General features: G+C 38.5%; 1 protein-coding gene across 11 annotated transcripts in view; it reads left to right on the plus strand.

Annotated features, from left to right (window-relative positions):
• The window catches only part of PARD3 (par-3 family cell polarity regulator), a 441649-nt gene that overhangs the window by 30745 nt on the left and 391694 nt on the right, over window positions 1–19210 (plus strand). For all 11 annotated transcript variants that reach the window (XM_085050362.1, XM_085050357.1, XM_085050358.1 and 8 more), the window contains exon 2: window positions 17080–17181. In XM_085050362.1, the coding sequence (XP_084906488.1) occupies window positions 17080–17181 (102 nt within the window). The remainder of the gene's footprint in view (window positions 1–17079; window positions 17182–19210) is intronic.

Below are 19210 nucleotides of genomic sequence, written 5' to 3' on the forward strand. Positions count from 1 at the left end.
TATTTGCTTTGTTTCCCAAGTGCTTTTTGCAAGAACTTCACTAGAATAAAACATGATGCTCTATGCCAAGTTAAAATGTTTTCTGAGGGTGAGCAAGAAAAACAATGCAGATGTGCTATACACATGTCTTGGCAGAAGACTGAGGCTTTTTATAGTATATCTACCATCACAGCTTGAGCTTGGCAAAACATTCCTGTAGCATATGTATATGGCTTTTCAGGCAAACAGTAAACAGAGTTTAATGTGGCTTTCAGCACAGACTGAATCTCTCTGGAGTTGGGGACGCTTTCTCCTGACTTCAGTGCCATTTGAGCCAGACCAATTATGTGGTTGCACGTTTGTCTTGGCCTTTCAGGGTAGTCTCTTTTGGATTTAGTCTGTAATCAGAAGAGAATGTCAGAAACAGAAGTCTCAAATAACCTTTTCCTTTTGCCTGCAAGACTGAAACGAGAGACTTGTGTAGGCAGAAATAATCTAAAGTTAAATAGAAGGTAATTGCACAAAATGCTTATTATTCCACTGTTTCTGGGCTGCCCTGTAAATGTTTGAACTGCAAGTTGCAGTCCAAATGCAAACTATATTTTTCAGAGTTTGGCTGAAATGATAATGAGTTTTTCTTTTAAAGGATGGAGATCTGTTAGTAACGACAAATTCTGAGTTCTCCCTGTGCCACCCTTTTTTAATCTCTTTTTCCTGTAACATTTCTGTGCTGTGCTTAGAGCTTCTTTTGCACATCTGCAAAAGATGTATGAACATCACCCACTGAACTGATCCTGTGCCCTCCCTTGTGCTTGCCTTAGCTAAACCATGCTTCGTCCATATAATTTAGACTCTTTATACTTCTTGGTGTGGGACAAAGCCCCAGGGTCTCTAGGGGATTTATGTAATTTTCCCAAAAATTGTTTTGCTTCTGGTTAGAGTATAGTTAGGTTTATTTCTGGTCTGAAGCCCCTTTTAATTTTCTTTTTTCTGTCTTCAGAAGCAGCCAGGCAGAGAGGCAAAGGAGAAGAGCCCTTCTACCATGCAGTTCAAGCAGTGTAACAGGCATGAAGGCTGTACTTCAAGCCTATCATAGGAGTGGAAAGTGTTTCTCATTTCTTTGAACTTGCACCAAAATCAGCTGGGTGTTCCAGAATTAAAAGTAGCTAAATTAGCAGTGACAGCTTTTGGTTACCTCCTTTTTGTGGAGCACCCCTGTCCACACTTTTCTCTGGAAATAATAAAATGAATTTTAGGAAATTCACTGAGGTACATCGGTAAAATTTCAGCTGGATCAACTATGAGCTGTAAGTTTTCTGAAGCAGATGGTCCATCTTTGGCAAAGCAGAGATGGCTCCTGCTGAAATCTCCAGCTTCTGTGGCAATGCCAGTAGTAAGGTGGGGTGGAGGAGGAGATGGCAGGAGCTTCCCCTCTGCGTCATTGCATCATCCCTGCATGGCTCACCTGCACTTCTGCTGCCAGCAGCTCCCGAGCTGAGCTGGGCGTGCTCTGCACACCCCACCCAGCTCTGCTTCATGTTTTTCAATAAGCACCTATAGCCTCACCTGCTTTGGATGCTCAGAATAAAGCTTTGCATCTACATGTCTAATATTTGATGTCTGAAAATCCTAAGGGAAATTTAACTTTTTTTTTTTTTTTATCCTATTGCATCAGCATGGTGGTGTGAATATAAATGCAGACACCTTTTCAGCTGTGACCAAGGTCCAAGCTTTGCATCCTGGATATCTCTGTTCAGAGTAATATATGGAATTGTAGTTACTTATGGAACTGTTTCTGGTATCTGCCATTGGTATATTGACTTAATTATTTCAGTGTAGCATTTGCCTCCTGATGCATGTGAGAATAAAAGCTTAAGCACAATTTCTGTTTGTTTGGTGTTTGGAAGAGTAGTGGTTTTGAAAATGTCATTTTTTTTCCTGTGAATCTTGAAGGTGGCATGTAGCTTATCAAAGGACAAGTGCTAAACTACAAAAAATGTCTAGGAAGTCTTACTTTTATTTTTAAAAAAAACCAGTTATCCAGAAAAGACTGATGTAAAATTCAAAGTATGTGAAATTCTGTCAGATTTATGATATGTGGTTAAAAATTATCACTTAAAAACATCAGTGTGCTAAGTTAAAATTGATTTAATTTGAAGATCTGGCTTGTTCTGAATTATCAGCATAAACATGTCTACTTTTACTCTTACTTTATAGACTAATGCAGAGAACAGCTTGAATATGTTCTATTGTATTGTGCAACAAGATTGTACTTCTCATAGGAAGCATGAAAAACTCCAGAGTTCCAGAGAATGTGTATTTTTTTCCCGTGTCTTTATGTTTTAGGAGATTGTTTGGCTGTTGCAGTATTATGTTTGATGTAATCTGATGTAGATAGTCCAAAAAGAATGTTTTATACAAGCTTTAGAGGTCTAAAAGTTTTTGAGTCCAAGGCAGTTTAAATCATCTTTTTTTTTCCGAAAGCTAAATGAATTTTGAAACGACCATGGTTTCTAGTAATAGAACTAGCTGCGGAACAAACATTTTTGTTCTGTGAAAATAAGTAAGGTTTTCTTCCTTCCAACGTTTTAATGGAAGAAATAGCTTTTGTGAAAAATACTTCCTGAAATGCCTGTGGGGGCTGTTTCAGAGAGAGGAAGTCTCCATGGGACAGGGGTGCTCAGCTGGGAGGAGAGGGAGGAGGGAGGTCTGGCAGCAAGGTCATATTCTGTAGAGTTTCCATAAACCTGCAGCTTTTTCAACACAGATGCTGGATGTCTTAATCACTGACACTGGAGTCTCTTCTAGAAAAGCTTTGGATCAAAGAAAAGCTTTGAGTAAACTGACATTTTTACTTCAAGTTTGGTTTGCACAAAGCTTGCATTTAAGAAAGCTTTCTCCTAAGGGTGAGGATGATTCCTTGTATCTCTAAGCTGGCTAAAATATTTCTCTTTTTTCAAATGGCAAAATTCTACTTTATTGCTAATTTTTCGTTTTACGTTGTCTTTCTTGGTGAAAGGGAACTGCATTCCTAGTGCAACCTGGGTAGAAGAACACAGTGAAATGACATAAGTCTTTTACAAAATCAGAGGAGTAGAAGGTGTGTGAGTCATCCAACAAAATAAAATGTTATTAGGGCTAAATTTTATGGTATGATGTAAACCTCCTGCTGAAGTCCACGCATGTGGACTTGGAACAGAAGTTTGGCCTAGCTGAGGGTGTTACTGTGAGTTAGTGTGTGATTCCCAGCAGCTGGGAGAGTGCAAGCCCTCCTTTTGTGTGCTGTGTTTGTGTCCCATTACCTGCCTTATAGTCATGGGATTTATATCTACTTGTATAAACAGTCTGCTTTTTAAATTGAGGCCTAAATAAATAAGTTTCTTGCCTCTCCCTTTTCTTCATCACTAATGCATGGAAATACAGCAAAACTTTGATTCCCCCGCTTTAGATTTAAAGGAGTTGGGGTCTGTGTATTGGAAATACTGCCTAAGTGGAGGACAGCAGAAGCCCCTGGCCAACTTTATTGGTCTCTTGCAGCTGATGGATCTTGCTCTGTCTTAACCAGTGAAAGTTCATGACCTCTCTCTATCTGAGCAGCTCACTATATATAGACTAGGATCTTCCCTGGGAATTCTGCTAGCAGCCTGTCTGCTGCAGCCATGGAGCAGCTCAGTGCCCAGGTGTAGGTGCTGTGTGTAACCAATTTGTGTGTGCAGTTGTTTGTTTCACTGTTGTGTGATGGGGCTTTAATCTGTGCATGGCTGTGAGTTATGTTTCTCTAGGAAAAAGCCTGTAAAAGCAGCTGTAAGACTCCCAAGCTGAGGGAGAAAGTAAGGCCCCCTGTTCCTGGAAAATGAAAATGATTTTCTTTAATGGAACATTTTCAATTGTGTAAGCATACATAATTATTCTTCTGAATCAAAACAGTACACAGCACACAACAGCAATCTGAGAACCCATACACAAAAACTTTGAGTTAGATGTCTTCAAGAACAGTATTCTTGGCTTTAAGAACTGGAGAGTGGGTTTCATACACATGACTGGGTGTGTGTATGTATGTATATATGTATATGAATATATATGTATGTATACACATAAGGGAAGTTATTTTGATGCTTGCAAGCTTTATCAGTCCAGACATCTCGGTATTTAAAAAGGTATGAGGATTTAAAAAAATACATTTTTCTTTCAGTTATTGAAACTTTCACTATATTTTTAACAGTGCAGTTGCTATTAACATAAAAGAGAAGAGACAAAACAAAGGCCTGTTGATTCCTAGGGGAAAGCTTGCAAAGTTAATTTATTTGAAGTGTTTAGCAAAAATATATGGATGGAGCCTTGTGGTTAGATGAAATGGTTTAAAATTTTGATTGGCTTGATGCAGTCCTGTCTGGGGAGCTATTAGTATATGCTATCTAAACTATATGCTAAATCAGTCAAAAAGAGATGCCATATTTTAGTCTCTTTCTATTCATCAAGGTCTTTTCTTTTTGCTCTACTGGGTTACAGAACAACATGCAGATTTTTCTCTTTAGTGGAGTTTAAGACACTATCTCCCTGTGCCTATCTACAGCCTTGCTTATGCACTGATCATTCAAAGCTAGCAAGAGGTACTAGAGCCTTCTTCTTCTATCTGCATTTTGGTGGGAAACCCACTGGAGAGATCCGAGGTGCATAATATATAAACAAGTTTTCTGAAAGAGAAGTTGTGGAGTTTCTAAAAACCTGTTTGTTTGTTTTTTGGTTTTTTTTTTTTTTCTGTACACCTTATTAGACAGGGTTTTTTGCTTGTTCTTAGTCTCAAGCATACTACATTCCTGTTTTACCAGAGCTAAATACAGAAAATAAAAGTTGCAGTATTTAAAAAAATACCATTTTTCTGTGAAAAGATGAGCTGCACCTAAGTGAATCATAAGTGCTTTCTATTCTTTTTTAGTGTTTAATAAATCCTGTGTGAAACTTATTTTTGCCATTAGTTATGAATAACTCTTAGATTCTCTGTATGTATGTGTGTGTATATAATGTAATTCAGCTGCTACATTTAAAACATTTTCAATAAGGCTCTGAAAGCACATAGAGAACTAGAAACTGGAGGTTTCAAATTCAGATTTGACTAAATAAAGGATACTCTAATTTGTCTACAGAAGAGGAGAAAGATATTTACTTGGGTTTTACCAGGCCTGAAGATACAGTTTTAGGTGGAATGTTGTGGTGAGTTTGAGTATATTTCTAACATTGTCCTTGTGTGTGCAATTGCAGTAATTTCTCTGTACCTTCTGCCAAAATCGACTTTGTTACAAAGATGGCAATTTCTAATTTATACCACAGTGTAAGTTATGACTGAAAACACCACTGTCATATCATTCTTACATTAACCAAAACTTCTGGAGGTCTAAGTTGCAGTGCTCAAAAATTAAACAGTTCTTACCATTTTATATGTGATATACTCACAACTCAGCTGAAAAGACTTGAAGGGTTTACCTCTTGTTCAAAATAGGGCTTGGCATTGCTTCACTGATTTTAATAGTTATTTTTTATTGCTTTCTTTTCTGGTCAAGAAGACTAGCTGGTTTTGCTTCTCTCTTAATAAAGTCTTCTGCTTTAATTTTGACGAGTGCAGACATGCTGTTAGAGATTTAAGTGATTTTGAAAGATGTGTAATGGGTTAGAGTTCAGTGTACTGCTGTTAGCTGCTCCCTATCGCTGGAGGTGACAAGGGAGAAGATAACTAAGGGAGTAAAAGGAGGTTTTTAATGCTGATCGCCATTTTCCTGCATTAGTGGATTCATTCTCAGGGCCTCACATGGCAAGCTTTGCTTATGTTGATGGGTGCTAATGCAGTTAGCTCTGTGAGGGGATTGCAGTATCTGGTTGGAAGGAATACTGCTGTGGTAAATGGAAGGGCTGCGATCTTAAATAAGCTTTTTCCAATAGCTGTCATCTGTGTTTGCTTTAACATCTGGGAATGCTCTCTATTTTCTACTGCTGGCCAGGTATGGAAGTGATGGTGAGTCATAAGCAAATGTAGATGATGGAGGAGAAGAGTGGGTTTTGAGGAGCCAGAGGAAGAGGGGAGGTTGTGGTGCACCTGGCAGCTGCAGCTGGCAGGTGATTTTTTGTATTTATATCAAATTCTGGAACTGGAAATGAAATTGAGGGAGGAGTTTGGAAATGAAAGGAGTCCTCATTAAGTAAAGAGTAAGGTGAGGGTTCAGGGCAAAAAGCTTTCCTTCATCAGGGTTTTCCTGTTACTGGCTTTCTTGACTGCTCAAGAGTGTGGCAGTGGGGTTCTGATTATACTGAGGGTAGCCTCAAGCTTAGACCTGATCTTAGTTATTGATTTGAAAAAGAGGATTACTGCAGATCTATGAGGAGGGCTGTTACAGGTGACCTCTGAAGAAAACATGGATGTAAATTAAAATGGCGGGAAAGGTAAAAAATGTGGAGTTTGTAGCAGTTAGCATTAGCTCTGCCTTTATTTTCCTGGTGAGGTCTCCAGGCAGATATGGTGCTTGTTGCTTTTCATCGTAAACATGGTAATATCCTACAGCATGGTCAGTCAGTAGGACTACAGCCATGGTAAACCTTAGGGTCAATTAAAAAAATCATCTTTAGAGGTAATGAATACATTTGAAAACAAAACAAATAATCCTTGAGGCTATTGTTTGTAGAAGTTCAGTTTTAAGGTACTTCCTCTCCTTCACACTAACATGAGATGCTGCATTGCAGTTTCTGCCCTGGGTTAGCAGCAATCAGAGCCTTGAATTCAAAGAGAATGGCAGATCTGTTTTATTTAACCTTATAAAATAAGCATGATTGTAGTAGTTGAATTTATATAGTGATAGTTCTCGAAGTTTCAGAAAAGCATTATGCATGTTTAGAAATGAGTGACTACATACTTAAATCAGTGCCACTAGAAGAAATTGAAATTAGCTCCTTCAAAAAAGATTGAGCAATTTGGAAAAGTAATAGCTAAATATTATTGCTACAAATTGTTCCCTGGAGATGAAAATAAGACCTGCTTTGGTTAAAGCATCTTGAAAAGTATTTAAGAGATAAATTATCATGATACTATGATTATTTCCACATTGCTTTTGCAGATACTTACTGGAAACCAGTTTTCCTTGGTGGGTTTCACCTGGAGTTACCTGCTTATGTGTACAGGAGTGTGTTAAACACAGATACTGTGATACTGTACAGATAGCCACCAAGCCTTAAATTTGAAGTTCCCTGAGGAACAATACAGCCATGAGGACAGAGAGTGGTATTTCATATTTTGTCTTAGCTTTGTAGTTACAGTGTGTTGGAAATGTGAGGCACTGTATGTAATAATGATTTTGCAACTCTCTGTATATTAATCATTGCTGAGAATGCATATACTACATGATTAATTGGCTGTGCCCACTTGGGAACATACATCAAAACTGGTTGTTTCTATCTTTCATGGTACTTGAGATTAATGGCCCATAATGAAAATCTTATTTCAAATACATTTCTGAGAAAAAATCAGCCTCTTCATCTTATGCTGGATGTCACTTGGGTAGACAATTCTACCTTCTTAAATCTTCCCTTGAAACATTTTGCCAGAATAATTTTTTTTTTGTTTTGTTTAATAAGCATCTGTCAGGCCTACATGTGTTGGTCTACAACATACCAGTCTGTATGTACAGACACATATATATGGTTGGTTATTCCAGTAAAACCCATCATTCTGGTCTAAATCTAGTAGTGTGTTAGAAGAACTGTTGTGGTGGCTGAAAAAAACAATGAACCGCTTAAATCCAGGCAAAGCTGCAGTGATGGGTGGAGGTAAATAAACTCTTGGAAGAAACAGAAAGCACTTCTTTCATCAAATTCACTTGGGGTTCAGATGTCAAGCTGCAATCCTAAGATGTTCTGCATTTCTTCAGCATTGTTGCCCAAATTCTAAATCCCTGCATACAAGATTGTGCACCATTATAACCAGTACATTTCACTGCATATTCATGAGCTGTGGATTTGATTACCATAGTTCTTATCTGTCATCTGGAGTTAATACTAATAATTACAAATTGTAATCAAGAAACAATTTTATTGCACTGTATGTTGGGTTTAAATGCAGATTATGAAGTAAGATCTGTGTTACAGCAAAATAATCTGAAAAGGGCATATTTATTTTACCTTACTTGTGTACTTACCACAGTTGGAATTTGTGTCAGTGCTTTGATAAATGCCCTGGATTTTTTTCCATTGAAATAAATCCCATGTAAAAACTTTATTTTGTTGTTTTGGCAAGACAGTATTATTTGGTGTTCACAGCATGGACATAATGGAGTCTAGAAATACTACGTCATTCCATTCAATATGTTTTTATCAATATTTAACTTTTTTCCTTTAACAAAGAGAACATAGTTGTTCACAGTGTAAACTATCATTAGTCATGGTGAAAGTGTGTTAATCTTTCATAGCCAAATGTAAAGCTTTATTCTTCATTTAACAGTTCTCAAATTTGGTTGCCACATGCATTCTAGTGGCTGCACAGAGTAACTTTTCCTTTTTTGCAGGTGCCTGACTCGGTGCTAATGTCAGAGTCCAGGTGTTGGCCTGGAGCTGCTCTTTGGTGGTGGCACCTCCTAGTGGTTAGCAGGCTGTGTGCTGTGAAGAAATGTCATAAAGCCATTCGTTTTGACAATGAGCAATGGTTTCAGTGCAGTATTTTTGGAATAGGCTGCCAGGAGACATGTGAAATGTAGCCAGAACTCCAGGACCTGGGGGTATTGATGAGCAGCTGGGCTGACCATGGGCCGGTGTTTGCCCAGGTGGCCAAGAAGGCCAGTGACATCCTGGCTTGTATGAGCAATGGTGTGGCCAGTAGGACCTGGGAGTGATTTTCCCCTTGTACTTGGCACTGGTGAGGTCACACCTTGAGTCCTGTGTCCAGCTTTGGGCTCTTCACTACAAGAAAGACACTGAGGGGCTTGAGTGTGTCCAGAGAAGGGGAACAGAGCTGGGGAAGGGTCTGGAGCACAAGTGTGATGAGGAGCAGCTGAGACAGCTGGGGGTGTTTAGCCTGCAGAAAAGGAGGCTCAGCAGAGACCTCATTCTCTCTACAGCTACCCAGAGAATGTTGTAGCAAAGTGTGGGCCTTTCTTTTCTCCCAGGTAACAAATGATGGGGTGAGAAGAAATGTCCTCAAATTGCAGCAGGGAAGCTTTAGATTGGATCTTAGGAAAGGTTTTCTTCACAGAAAGGGTTATCAAGCATGAAAAGAGGCTGCCCAGAGGAGTCATTGAGTCACCATCCCTGGGGGTATTTAAAAGACGTGTGGATGTATCACTCAGGGACATGGTTTTGTGGTGGACTTGGCAGTGCTGGGTTAACAGTTGGACCTGATGATCTCAGGGGTTTTTTCCAACCTAAGCAATTCTATGATTCTATGCCTGGTCCTGCAGCAGGGAAGAAGGAGCCCCATGCAGTGCCACAGGCTGGGGCTGGGGCCAGGGAGTGGGCAGGAGCCAGCCTTGCACACTGGCAGCAGGAAGTGCCAGCAGGCCATACCCAGGAGGCAAATGAAGGGATCAGCCCCCTCTGCTCAGCATGGTCCATGTCCAGTTCTGGGATGTCCTCAGGACCCTTCCAATCGGAATTATTCCTCGACATTAAATTATTGGGGCATGTAGAGATTCTATTCTATTTAATAGGTAATGAAATTATGCATTACATAGGAAGGTTGATTTAAAGTAATTAGTGATATGATTTCTCATGGATTGGTGTAGATTGCTTCTAGGTAAAGTGGGATGAGTTAAAAACATTAAAAATTCCAGGCTTTCACGATGCATGGGCATAATGCATTAATTGAAAGAACTTGCATATCCTTGTAGCATAGGAAAACAGGAAGTTTACTGTGACAGTAGATCTCAGACTACTTTCCTTACAGATTAAGGAATTTACCATTTCTTTTCAGAAAAGCAAAAATTTCATATATATATTCGAAAGTTTATGCAAACGGTAAAGTGGCTAACAGCCAAATTTACTGTATTTAACAGCAACCTTTTGCCATTTAAAGCAAGATTCAGTAGTAGTTCCTTGATGCTTTTTTTGGTACTGCAATAGTAATGCATCACAATTCAATATGTAGTAGTGTTCCAGCAGTGTACTGACCGTATTATTTCAATTTAGTGGGTTTTAGGAGGCATTTAAATGCTCAAGTGAATGTTTGTCTCATATTCTTGGCTATCAGACTCCTATGCTGAGGATTGACACTGATAGTATAATGTGATCAATTTTTAAGTAAGTCACTGTTATTGTTGAACCTGGACATAAAGGATGCATGCAAAGCCCAGCATTACTTTTTTTTTTTTTTTGCTTTATAAACACCCTTTCCAACATTTCAGTGTGTCAGGAAGAGTGATATTTGCCATATGTTCAGATTTTGTCTTGGATGGATTTCTGGTGAGCTAAAGCCCTTTTAGCAAGGCTGGGAAAGCACTGGTGAGTGTAAAAGTGGAACAAGATGCTTCAGTGAGCAGGCTTTTATGTTTTTCTCTTTTTCAAAACTGGTTCATATCAGATCGGTATGCATCCCTTGGTTAAAGACATTATGTATAATCTTGTATGTTTGAAAAAATTGAATCCTAAACCAAACCATGTCGTTATGCCATGATGTGTAACCTTGCTGGGTGTGTATTCCTCTTTCTCAGCAATACAGAATAGCAAAAAATTAGCTTTAGTGTGGTACATCTTCAGAAAAAAAGCAGTTTTACAGGTTAAGGATCAAAAAGATGAAAGGGATAAGGCTTATTTTTTTCTGTACAGCATTCAGCTATTTTCTTTTGTTGTCTGTGGCCCTGTTTTTCTTGACTTCATGGGATAGAGGGCAAGGTGGAGTGAATGTGCTCTAAAATTCTTGTGAGGGGAGGGATTGCAGGTGGAGTGAGGTCAGAAATGGAAAAGATAACTGTCCCTTCAACTCATCACCTGGTAACTTAAGAGTTGCCACAGGTATCAGTTGCTTTCTGAGCCTTACTGTACTGCTTTCATTAATGTTAAGTATTTCTCTGGCTTGTGCCCTAGCCAAGACAGTGAATGCACTTAGGCTGTACCATTAGTGCCAACTGTCTGTGCTGCAGCGTCAACATACTTTAGGAGAGCACAGTCAGCTTTGAAACTGATTCTCCCATTGCTGCTCTGCTGTGTTATGCAGCAGATCTTCGTGCCTGAAATTCGAGGAGACAGATGATGGGATGGAGATGCAATTCAAACCCAGGGACTTGTTCTTGCTTGGCTTCTCAGGCTGTGGAACGTAACTGGAATCCAGCTGACGTTGTGAGCGTGCATGGCTGTCTTCTGGCACCTGACTGCTTGTTTGGATGGTTCCCGCCTGCAGCACAGAGCTAGACAGGGAAATGAATGAATTCACTGGCAAATTTTCAGATATATTAGTTTTTTATTAACCATATTTTCCTTTCAGACTGTGTTAACACGCCCAAGTGCCATATGCTGCTGAACAGACAAGTCCAGTACACACCCCAGCCTGGTGATTTAGTTGGTTTTTATCTGTGTGTATTCTTGCCACAATGGCTTTATCTGTTCTCAAAAACCTCAATCCAGTGAAGATAGCCACACACATGGCCTTGTAATCTTGAATGCCAGATGCTTTTAAGCAGAAACTAATAATATATACTTACTTTCCTTTTATCTCCTCATTTATAAGTGAGAAGTTATATTGACATACTTGGATATGCTTCTGCTCTGTCCTTTTTCCTGGTGGCAAGTCTGTTTTTCTTTGAGAGTCACACTGAAATACCTGTCCAGCTGATAGAGGTTTTTAAAAGTCATTTAAGGATCTGTGTTAAGGCAAAAAGCTGTAAATTTCATATGAATTTAAGTAATTTCAGTTCTAGAAACGTGGACTTTGGTAGGCATGGCGAGGCTCTAGGAGCTCAGCTTGGCAAAACCAATCCATTTCCCAAGATGGCTGTGTGGTAAAAAATACACTTCCTGTTTGGGCCAGAACAGATTAGAAAATAGAGGAGTGTGGGGGGAAAATACCTGTTTTACTTGATTTCCAGATGTGTTACAAATTGTAGTGGCAACCGGTCTGCAGCCAGCTGAAGGGAAACACAGGTGGGAAATGTGGGCAAAGTTAAGAAGGACAAAGACCTCTTGGGGAGAGCTTGGTGTCCTCCCCCAGAAGTGTTCTCTGCATGGGCTTCAAACAGAACACAAGAAATTACACACACACACACACTCCTCTGCTATCCCAGCTCCAGCTATGTAATTGTAGCCAGGCAGATTATGTTGTTTTTCTGATGCTTCAGGACATCCTGCTGGTGACAGGTGAGATTAAATCACAGTAGTGGGCACAATTAGTAAACACTAAGCATTGTTCATCAGGCTTTTAGGAGGCTGATTTTCTGCTTTCTGTTAAATAGATTGCTACTTCTCAGAGGTTTGTGGTGCTTATTTCTTGTAAGATAGGGACAAAGTATTTCAAAGAATGATCTTACTTACTGTAACTTTTTATGGTAAATATTTCAAAGTATTTTTGGAAAGGGTACATTTGTGAAAACTGAGACACCTATTTAGATGCAAAGGAATAAAAAAAATCTTCCTATTCCATTAGTAAGAACACATTGCTGTTTCCATTCTGATTTCTAGATATTGTTTTCCACATATGGTCCTTGTTTCCATTATGTGGGAACATGAAATTGTTAGCTACAGAACACTGAATGACACTGCTTAAATTAATGGCTTTCTCAGTTTTTCCTTTGTGCATCTTAGAAGTTGTTTTATGTAATAAAGAGAATGCAAATGGCTGGATTCTTGCTGCTCTTGTAATGTCCTCTTGCTTCCACTCTCAGTGCTGGTGTTCACTTAGCAAATCTTTATCTCCCATTGCTGAGGACTTTGGAGCAGAAAATGTGGTGCTCATGAGTTCAAATTATGAGTACCTTCATAATCATCATCAAGTTGAATAGTTAAATGGGTGTAGACAGGAAACAGGAGATCTGACTTGCTTAGACTTGAGCTGAGTGATGCAATATTTAAATGAAGATATTATAAATCAGGTTTAGCGTTACTTCTGTCCTTGTATTCAATGAAGTGAACTTGCTGGTTCTTCTGCATGAACTAGTGACAAAGGCATCTATACAGCTTTTTCAAAATAATTGCACTTTGCTAACTTACACAGTGGTGGAGCAGTGTAGCTGATGAGCTCTCTACCACCATGTGTTTTTATGTCTAAATGCATTGCAGATTTGGAGAATGCAGTACCCTTCTACACAGCCATAACAGCGAGAGAGTATAAATGGAGCTTTGTTTTATTGACAAAATACAAAAATCTGATTCTAATATGCAGATTCAGGCTTTGAAACAACAGCATCATGTCTGACTAAACCGTAACTCTGAAGCAGGTTTCTTGAAAAACTTGTGAGATATTAAAAAAAAATTAATTTAATATTTTTTTCATCTTTACAGAAACTGACTTTTATAGACTTGATATACTTAGCATTTTTTTTGTGTAATAACTAGAAGACATTTTCCTTGTAGCCTGTTGCACTGCCATGCCCTGAGCAGATCTCTGCGGGTAAGTGTTGGTGCCAGTGCCTTGTTTTTGACATCTCAGTTGAGAGCCCTGCTCTTTCACCCAGGGAGGTTGATGTTGAAGGTGTTCAGGTGTCCTGAAGGAGTGATTGGACCACTTTGCCCCACAGATGAGGTTGTGTCAGCTCCAGTAAACTCTGGAAATAGCTAATTTCCACTCTAGGAACTGATCTAAGACAAAACAGTGAAAGTGCTCCAGAAAACATTTGAAGACTGTGTTACTGCTGTTGCATAGGGAATTGTGAATATCTGTTTACTGGCTGAGATTGAGAAAAACAACTTGACCAGGCCATGAGTATAGATGCACTTGTAACATCCATGTAGGAGGTATCAGGTCAACACTGGTATCAGGTCTGGTTCAGTTTCTTTCGTATTTAGCAAACAGTTCATATGAGTTGACTCAAGTACAACATTATGTTCTTTTTATATAGATCACTGAATAGGAATTAAAATGTGAACATTTAAGCAATTTGGGGTTTTCGTGTTGTTTGGTTGAATAATACATAGAAATAAATGCCAAAATTTGGAACGATAAATAGCTGTGGTTTTTCATAACTTGGTAAAATCACTATTTTCAATGTTGTTTTCTTTCTTTTCTTTCTCTTATTTTTCTTCCCCTCAGTATGGTGTAACTAATCTCTGTACAATGTGAGTACTCCCTTCCCTCCTAGACCTCTCTTTCCTCCCAGTCCTCCCCCACCAAATCCTTGATTTATGCAAAACCTTTATTAGAATAAAAGGGCCTCAAGAGAAGACTGTTCTGATGTTTGGAGAGGGCTTTAATGAAAAGTTGCATTGTTATTTCATATTTACTTACCAAATCCCGCCAGAGTAAATTCTTGCCAAACTAGTTTTATATATTTCTTGTCTGGTCTTGCTCATGTATTGTTTTGTATCAGGACCTTGTCTGACAGGAAAAGCGACCAGAGCAGTTCAGTCTATGGCAGTACTAATAGGTGATGCAGAAAAAATGAAGTCTATCTAAAACTTCTTGTGCAATATTGAGAAACTTTTAAAGGAAGTAATTAGCAGAAGTGATGCAGCTTATGTATCAAAGCTATTTTTAAGTGGATTGTGCATGCTGAAATAGCACAATAGTGATTTAGAAATGGGTGTTTCTGCTATTGATTCTGTAATCTTGAATTTTTTTTACATTTGCCTTGAAGGTAGGAAATAGTTGTGGTAGGAAGCAAAAAACAAGGATACATGGATATTGAAGTTGTAGTTTCAGTTTGGGTGCTGTTTGTTTTGATGGATGTAGTCAGGTCGCTGAGCCAGTATTGCAGTTACCTGTTTTTAATGTTTCCATTCTTCAGTAAGAAGATTAAGTGTTGCAAACAATGGTGAATTGGGTGATGTATGAGGGATCAGGCTCTCTTAAAGCCCAAACTAGGTTTTCCATCTCTGATTTTTCAGTGAAGGCTGGCTTATGGTTCAATTCTAGCTTGGCTTTGAGATGGAGAATCTCAGCAGAGGAAACCTGAATCAAATTCTTTAGGAGTGCAAGGTGCTTCACAGCTTGTCTGTTTGGTTGTGTCTTCAAAGTCTTGGTCTTTGCAAATGTGTTTCAGTCTTGGGTGAAGATATGAGAGGCAGAGGATATTTTTTTAATGGGCTGGAGGATGAGGAAGGATCTTCTTTCCTTTTAATTTGAGAGCAGAGTTTACAAAGGCATCTCTTCAGCGGACTTCCCTTTGAACACGTTTGTTGAGGAGTGTTGAAAGATTTCTGCTGTACGAGTGACTGTGTCCAGCCCTGTCTTAGTGGAGTGTTCAAACTTAAAAGTTTATCCTAGTTTTTGCATGATGTGCCTTTTTTGGTGTATTAGATAGCTATGTAGACACCTGTGTATGCATGACAATGTGAATAATGGAGTACTATTTTTAATTATTCCTGAATCTCTACTTCTGAAAAATAGATGTTGAGTTATCTCCTGTAATATGCGACAACAGTAAGTCTGTTTAGGGAAAAGCCACTTACTAGAAATGCAGTTAATTGTATAATAAGTGCTTGCTTAGAAGAAATAGAAGGTAATGCTATTTAATACTTAGAGAAATTAGAGAAAAAAGTCTCTAATTTAATTTTTGAAATGACTAGCTTAATGACTGTAGAACATAATTCTGAAATCTGATAATCTGATGATGATGACTTGCAGCAGTATTTAAGGAGGATGTGCTTATACAAACAATGAAGTAAGTTTCATAGTTATCAAATTTCTACAAAATATTTGATGTATGGATATATATCATGTGCAAATGCATAGAGTTCTAGGATATTAAAACCAAGATGAGTATCTCTTGATGTTCTTATGTGCAGCATGTTCTGTCAGGATTTAAATACACATATGAATTTAGAGGAATTCTGGTAGTCCCATTTCTTACCCTGTTTCATCTTTAAGAAATCAAAATATTTTCAAGCCTTTTAGGGTGGAGGTGGTTATTTATTTATTTTTAACTTCTTAGTGTGGGTGGTTCAGTTAGGGTTTGGCTTTTGCGTGGTATTTGTATTATTTTTGTTTGTTTGTTTTGTCACTTCTAGATACAATACCTGAAAAGGCAGATGCTAGTTGCTATTTTTAGGAAGTCAGGAACTTTGCAAGATGTTGCAAGTTTGAAGGTCCTCACGGCAGTCACATTGTGCAGCCGTGCATTCTCAGTGGAATATGTGAGACACTGAACAACAGCCTGGGGCGCTGGGGGTGTGTTGGAGAAGCAGGATTATGTATCCTGGTCAGGTTGTGTGTTTACAGTGCAACTTTCCCCCGTTAGGAAACAAATCCTTTAAGAATAGCACATCAAGTAGTAAACAGCACTTGGGTCATGCAGTGATATGCTGCAGACACCACCTTACTCCCTATGGCTTCCTTTGGTACCAAAAGTAATAATAAAGACTATAAAGCCAGTCTTCCCAGTTACTGCTAGACACATGTAAAAACACAAAGCCGCACACACATCTATATGCATGTATGTATATGTGTATGTATCATTTCTTATTTTAAATGTGGAAGGTGTTCTTAGTATAAGATTTAGATATTCCATTTAACACCTCTAGCAAAGGACAGGTAGAAGGTCCTTTGATAGTGTTTAAATATTGGTTTGTGCCTTTTCTAGCTGTTCTGTAGAAACCTCACACCTTTTACAGCTGTAAACCTTTTGTGCATGTTGACCACTGTCTGTGATACTTTATTTTGAGGACAAGGTATTTTCCTTTTATGGAAGGAATATTGGGAATGTAATGTGCATTAGTATTAGGAATGTGTCAGAGTCCTACGTGTCAGTGATGGGATTATGACTCATGCAGGTCTGATAGAAGTGAGAAGACTACATATCTAGTCTGAGGCAATTTAAAAAAAGAACTTCGGCTTTACATCTCAATTTACATTTATTTACAGAAATATGACCTAAATAGATGTTTGACGTCAAGCATTTGTAAGACTGCGATGCTAACTACGTGGTGGAATAACATTTTCCTGTTGGCATGTGATATTTGATATTATTTTCTTCTCCTTTTATGCAGGATCCAAACTACTGGATACAAGTACATCGACTGGAGCACGGGGATGGTGGGATCTTAGATCTTGATGACATCCTTTGTGACGTAGCTGATGACAAAGACCGTGTAAGTACAAATGGCTGCGAAAGCAGCGTGGCAAAAACTGCACACCAGTCCTGTGTACTTCCTGCACATGTCCCAAAGTGGGAGTCAACATAGAGACTTGACATTTTTTATGTAGTTTGCCTGACAGATGTAAGAAATCGGTAACTGTCATGGGGTTTTTTAAATTGAAATCATGGCGTTTCCATGCTTTCTGGTTCTTAAACAGTTCAAATAGGAAAAGGATGCTGCAAGGATGAGAAAGCCTCAGACAGTAGAAGAAATAATGCAAAAAAAAAAAAAAAAAGTAAGTTCATGTAGCTTTGTGTTACCAGTTGAATATGTGCAAAAAGCCATGCTGGTTTTAAACTGTTGCAAGTTGGGTATTTTTTTAAAAAAGTCATTTTTGGAGCAATTGCTAGTTACACAGAACTTGAGACAATAATGATACACTGCTGGGTCTTGAGTGCTTTTATTCTAAGCAGAGATTTAGATCGCAGTCAACTAAGGCTTTTGTTCGTTGGCTGTTTGTTTGAGGTTATAGATACAAGTATCTTTGAATTTCACGTTCAAAAAAAGGTAAGGAACAGTGTGGCAAACTGTAAAGTCATGTAAATGTGTCACTTTTCTCCAGAAAGCCACGTGTGTTTGCTGAAGCTCTTGAAAGCATCTGAGCCTGATACAGACTTCAGTCTGGAAACATGTTTCAGGACCATGCTCCTTCACAGACAGTATCCTTAATTGCCTCTGTTGGAAGCAACAGGCACTGTGAAGGCTCCTTGAAAACTGGCCAAATGATGACTCTTAGGCTAATTTTTCAGAAATAGATACTTTGCCTGTAGTTATTTCTTGTGACAAAACTTAATTGACATGGTTATTTCAACCAGGACTTTATAAAGAAAAAATATGTGAGGAGTCTTGGGACATGAAGACTCCTCACTGTCTGAAATGTTGGGATTACTCAAGCTGTATAGAGTAACACTGCTGAGTTTTCAGGAATTTCTTCCATAAAAATAGTGCCCAGATAAGATTTCATGAAAAGCTAATTAAAACCTCTAGTTGGTTATCTCATATTGAAGCACTCAGCTTCGTGATTAGTTTAGCTTTTGCTTACAGGCCTTAGGGAGGCTGGTTCAAGTTGTCACTAAAAATATATATATATATTTAGTATGTATATATATATTTATTTATGTATATACACTTATTTATTTATTTGAATAATGCACTCCTTAGCTCCTCGTGTTCTTCCCTTCAGAAGTTTGAATTCTGGTGACTTCAAGACCTTATTCTTTAGATGTTACCTTGCCTTGCTGCCTTCAAGTGGGGTAATTCCTCACAGTGAAACTCTGTGGGTGTTTTTATGTGCGTGACTAATAGTTGAAAAACTCTGACTGCAACTGAAGCAGGCAAAGTCATTATTACAATATTGTTTTTGTGTATAGATGGACAAGATACCTAGCAATTAGCAGTATTTATCTCTGCATTTGCCAAGCTCATCTCTACTGATGGCACCTAGGAGTTAAATTTCCTTTCTTTAAAGCACTTAGCACTGATTAGGAAGGTGCAATAGAAGCATGCACCGTGCTTTGCTGGTTTATATCCTTGAATTAGTCATTCTCACTTGACCTTCACGTTTGGGTCTTTTCAAGTATTTTGGTCATTAGTCATTGTTTTTTAGTTTTCTGAAGTGTGTTTTACAGCTGACCTTCCTGGCTCCCTTTAGTTTTGGGTTGTTTCCTTTTCTCCATAGGAAGTCTGTCAACTGGTTTTGTGTTTCTAGAACCTAATATAGGTTTCATTAATGCCAGGTTTGGAATATATCTCCAGTTAGGGATATTCTGTATCTGTACACATAAAGCATACCTTGTAAAAAAGCATTTAAACAGATGGTGTCTAAACATGTAATTAAATGATTATTGAGGTCTGTAGGATTAGGTGTGCTTAAAATTAAACATTTGCCTATATCTCTTTTTTTAAAATCGGGCCAAAATGTCTAGGATATTGGAAAACTGAACACTTCTTGTGTTCATTTTCCCAAGGAACTTCCTTACGT

The sequence above is a fragment of the Lichenostomus cassidix genome, chromosome 2, assembly GCF_008360975.1.
Source record: "Lichenostomus cassidix isolate B80296 chromosome 2, HeHo_3.0, whole genome shotgun sequence".
NCBI lineage: Eukaryota > Metazoa > Chordata > Aves > Passeriformes > Meliphagidae > Lichenostomus > Lichenostomus cassidix.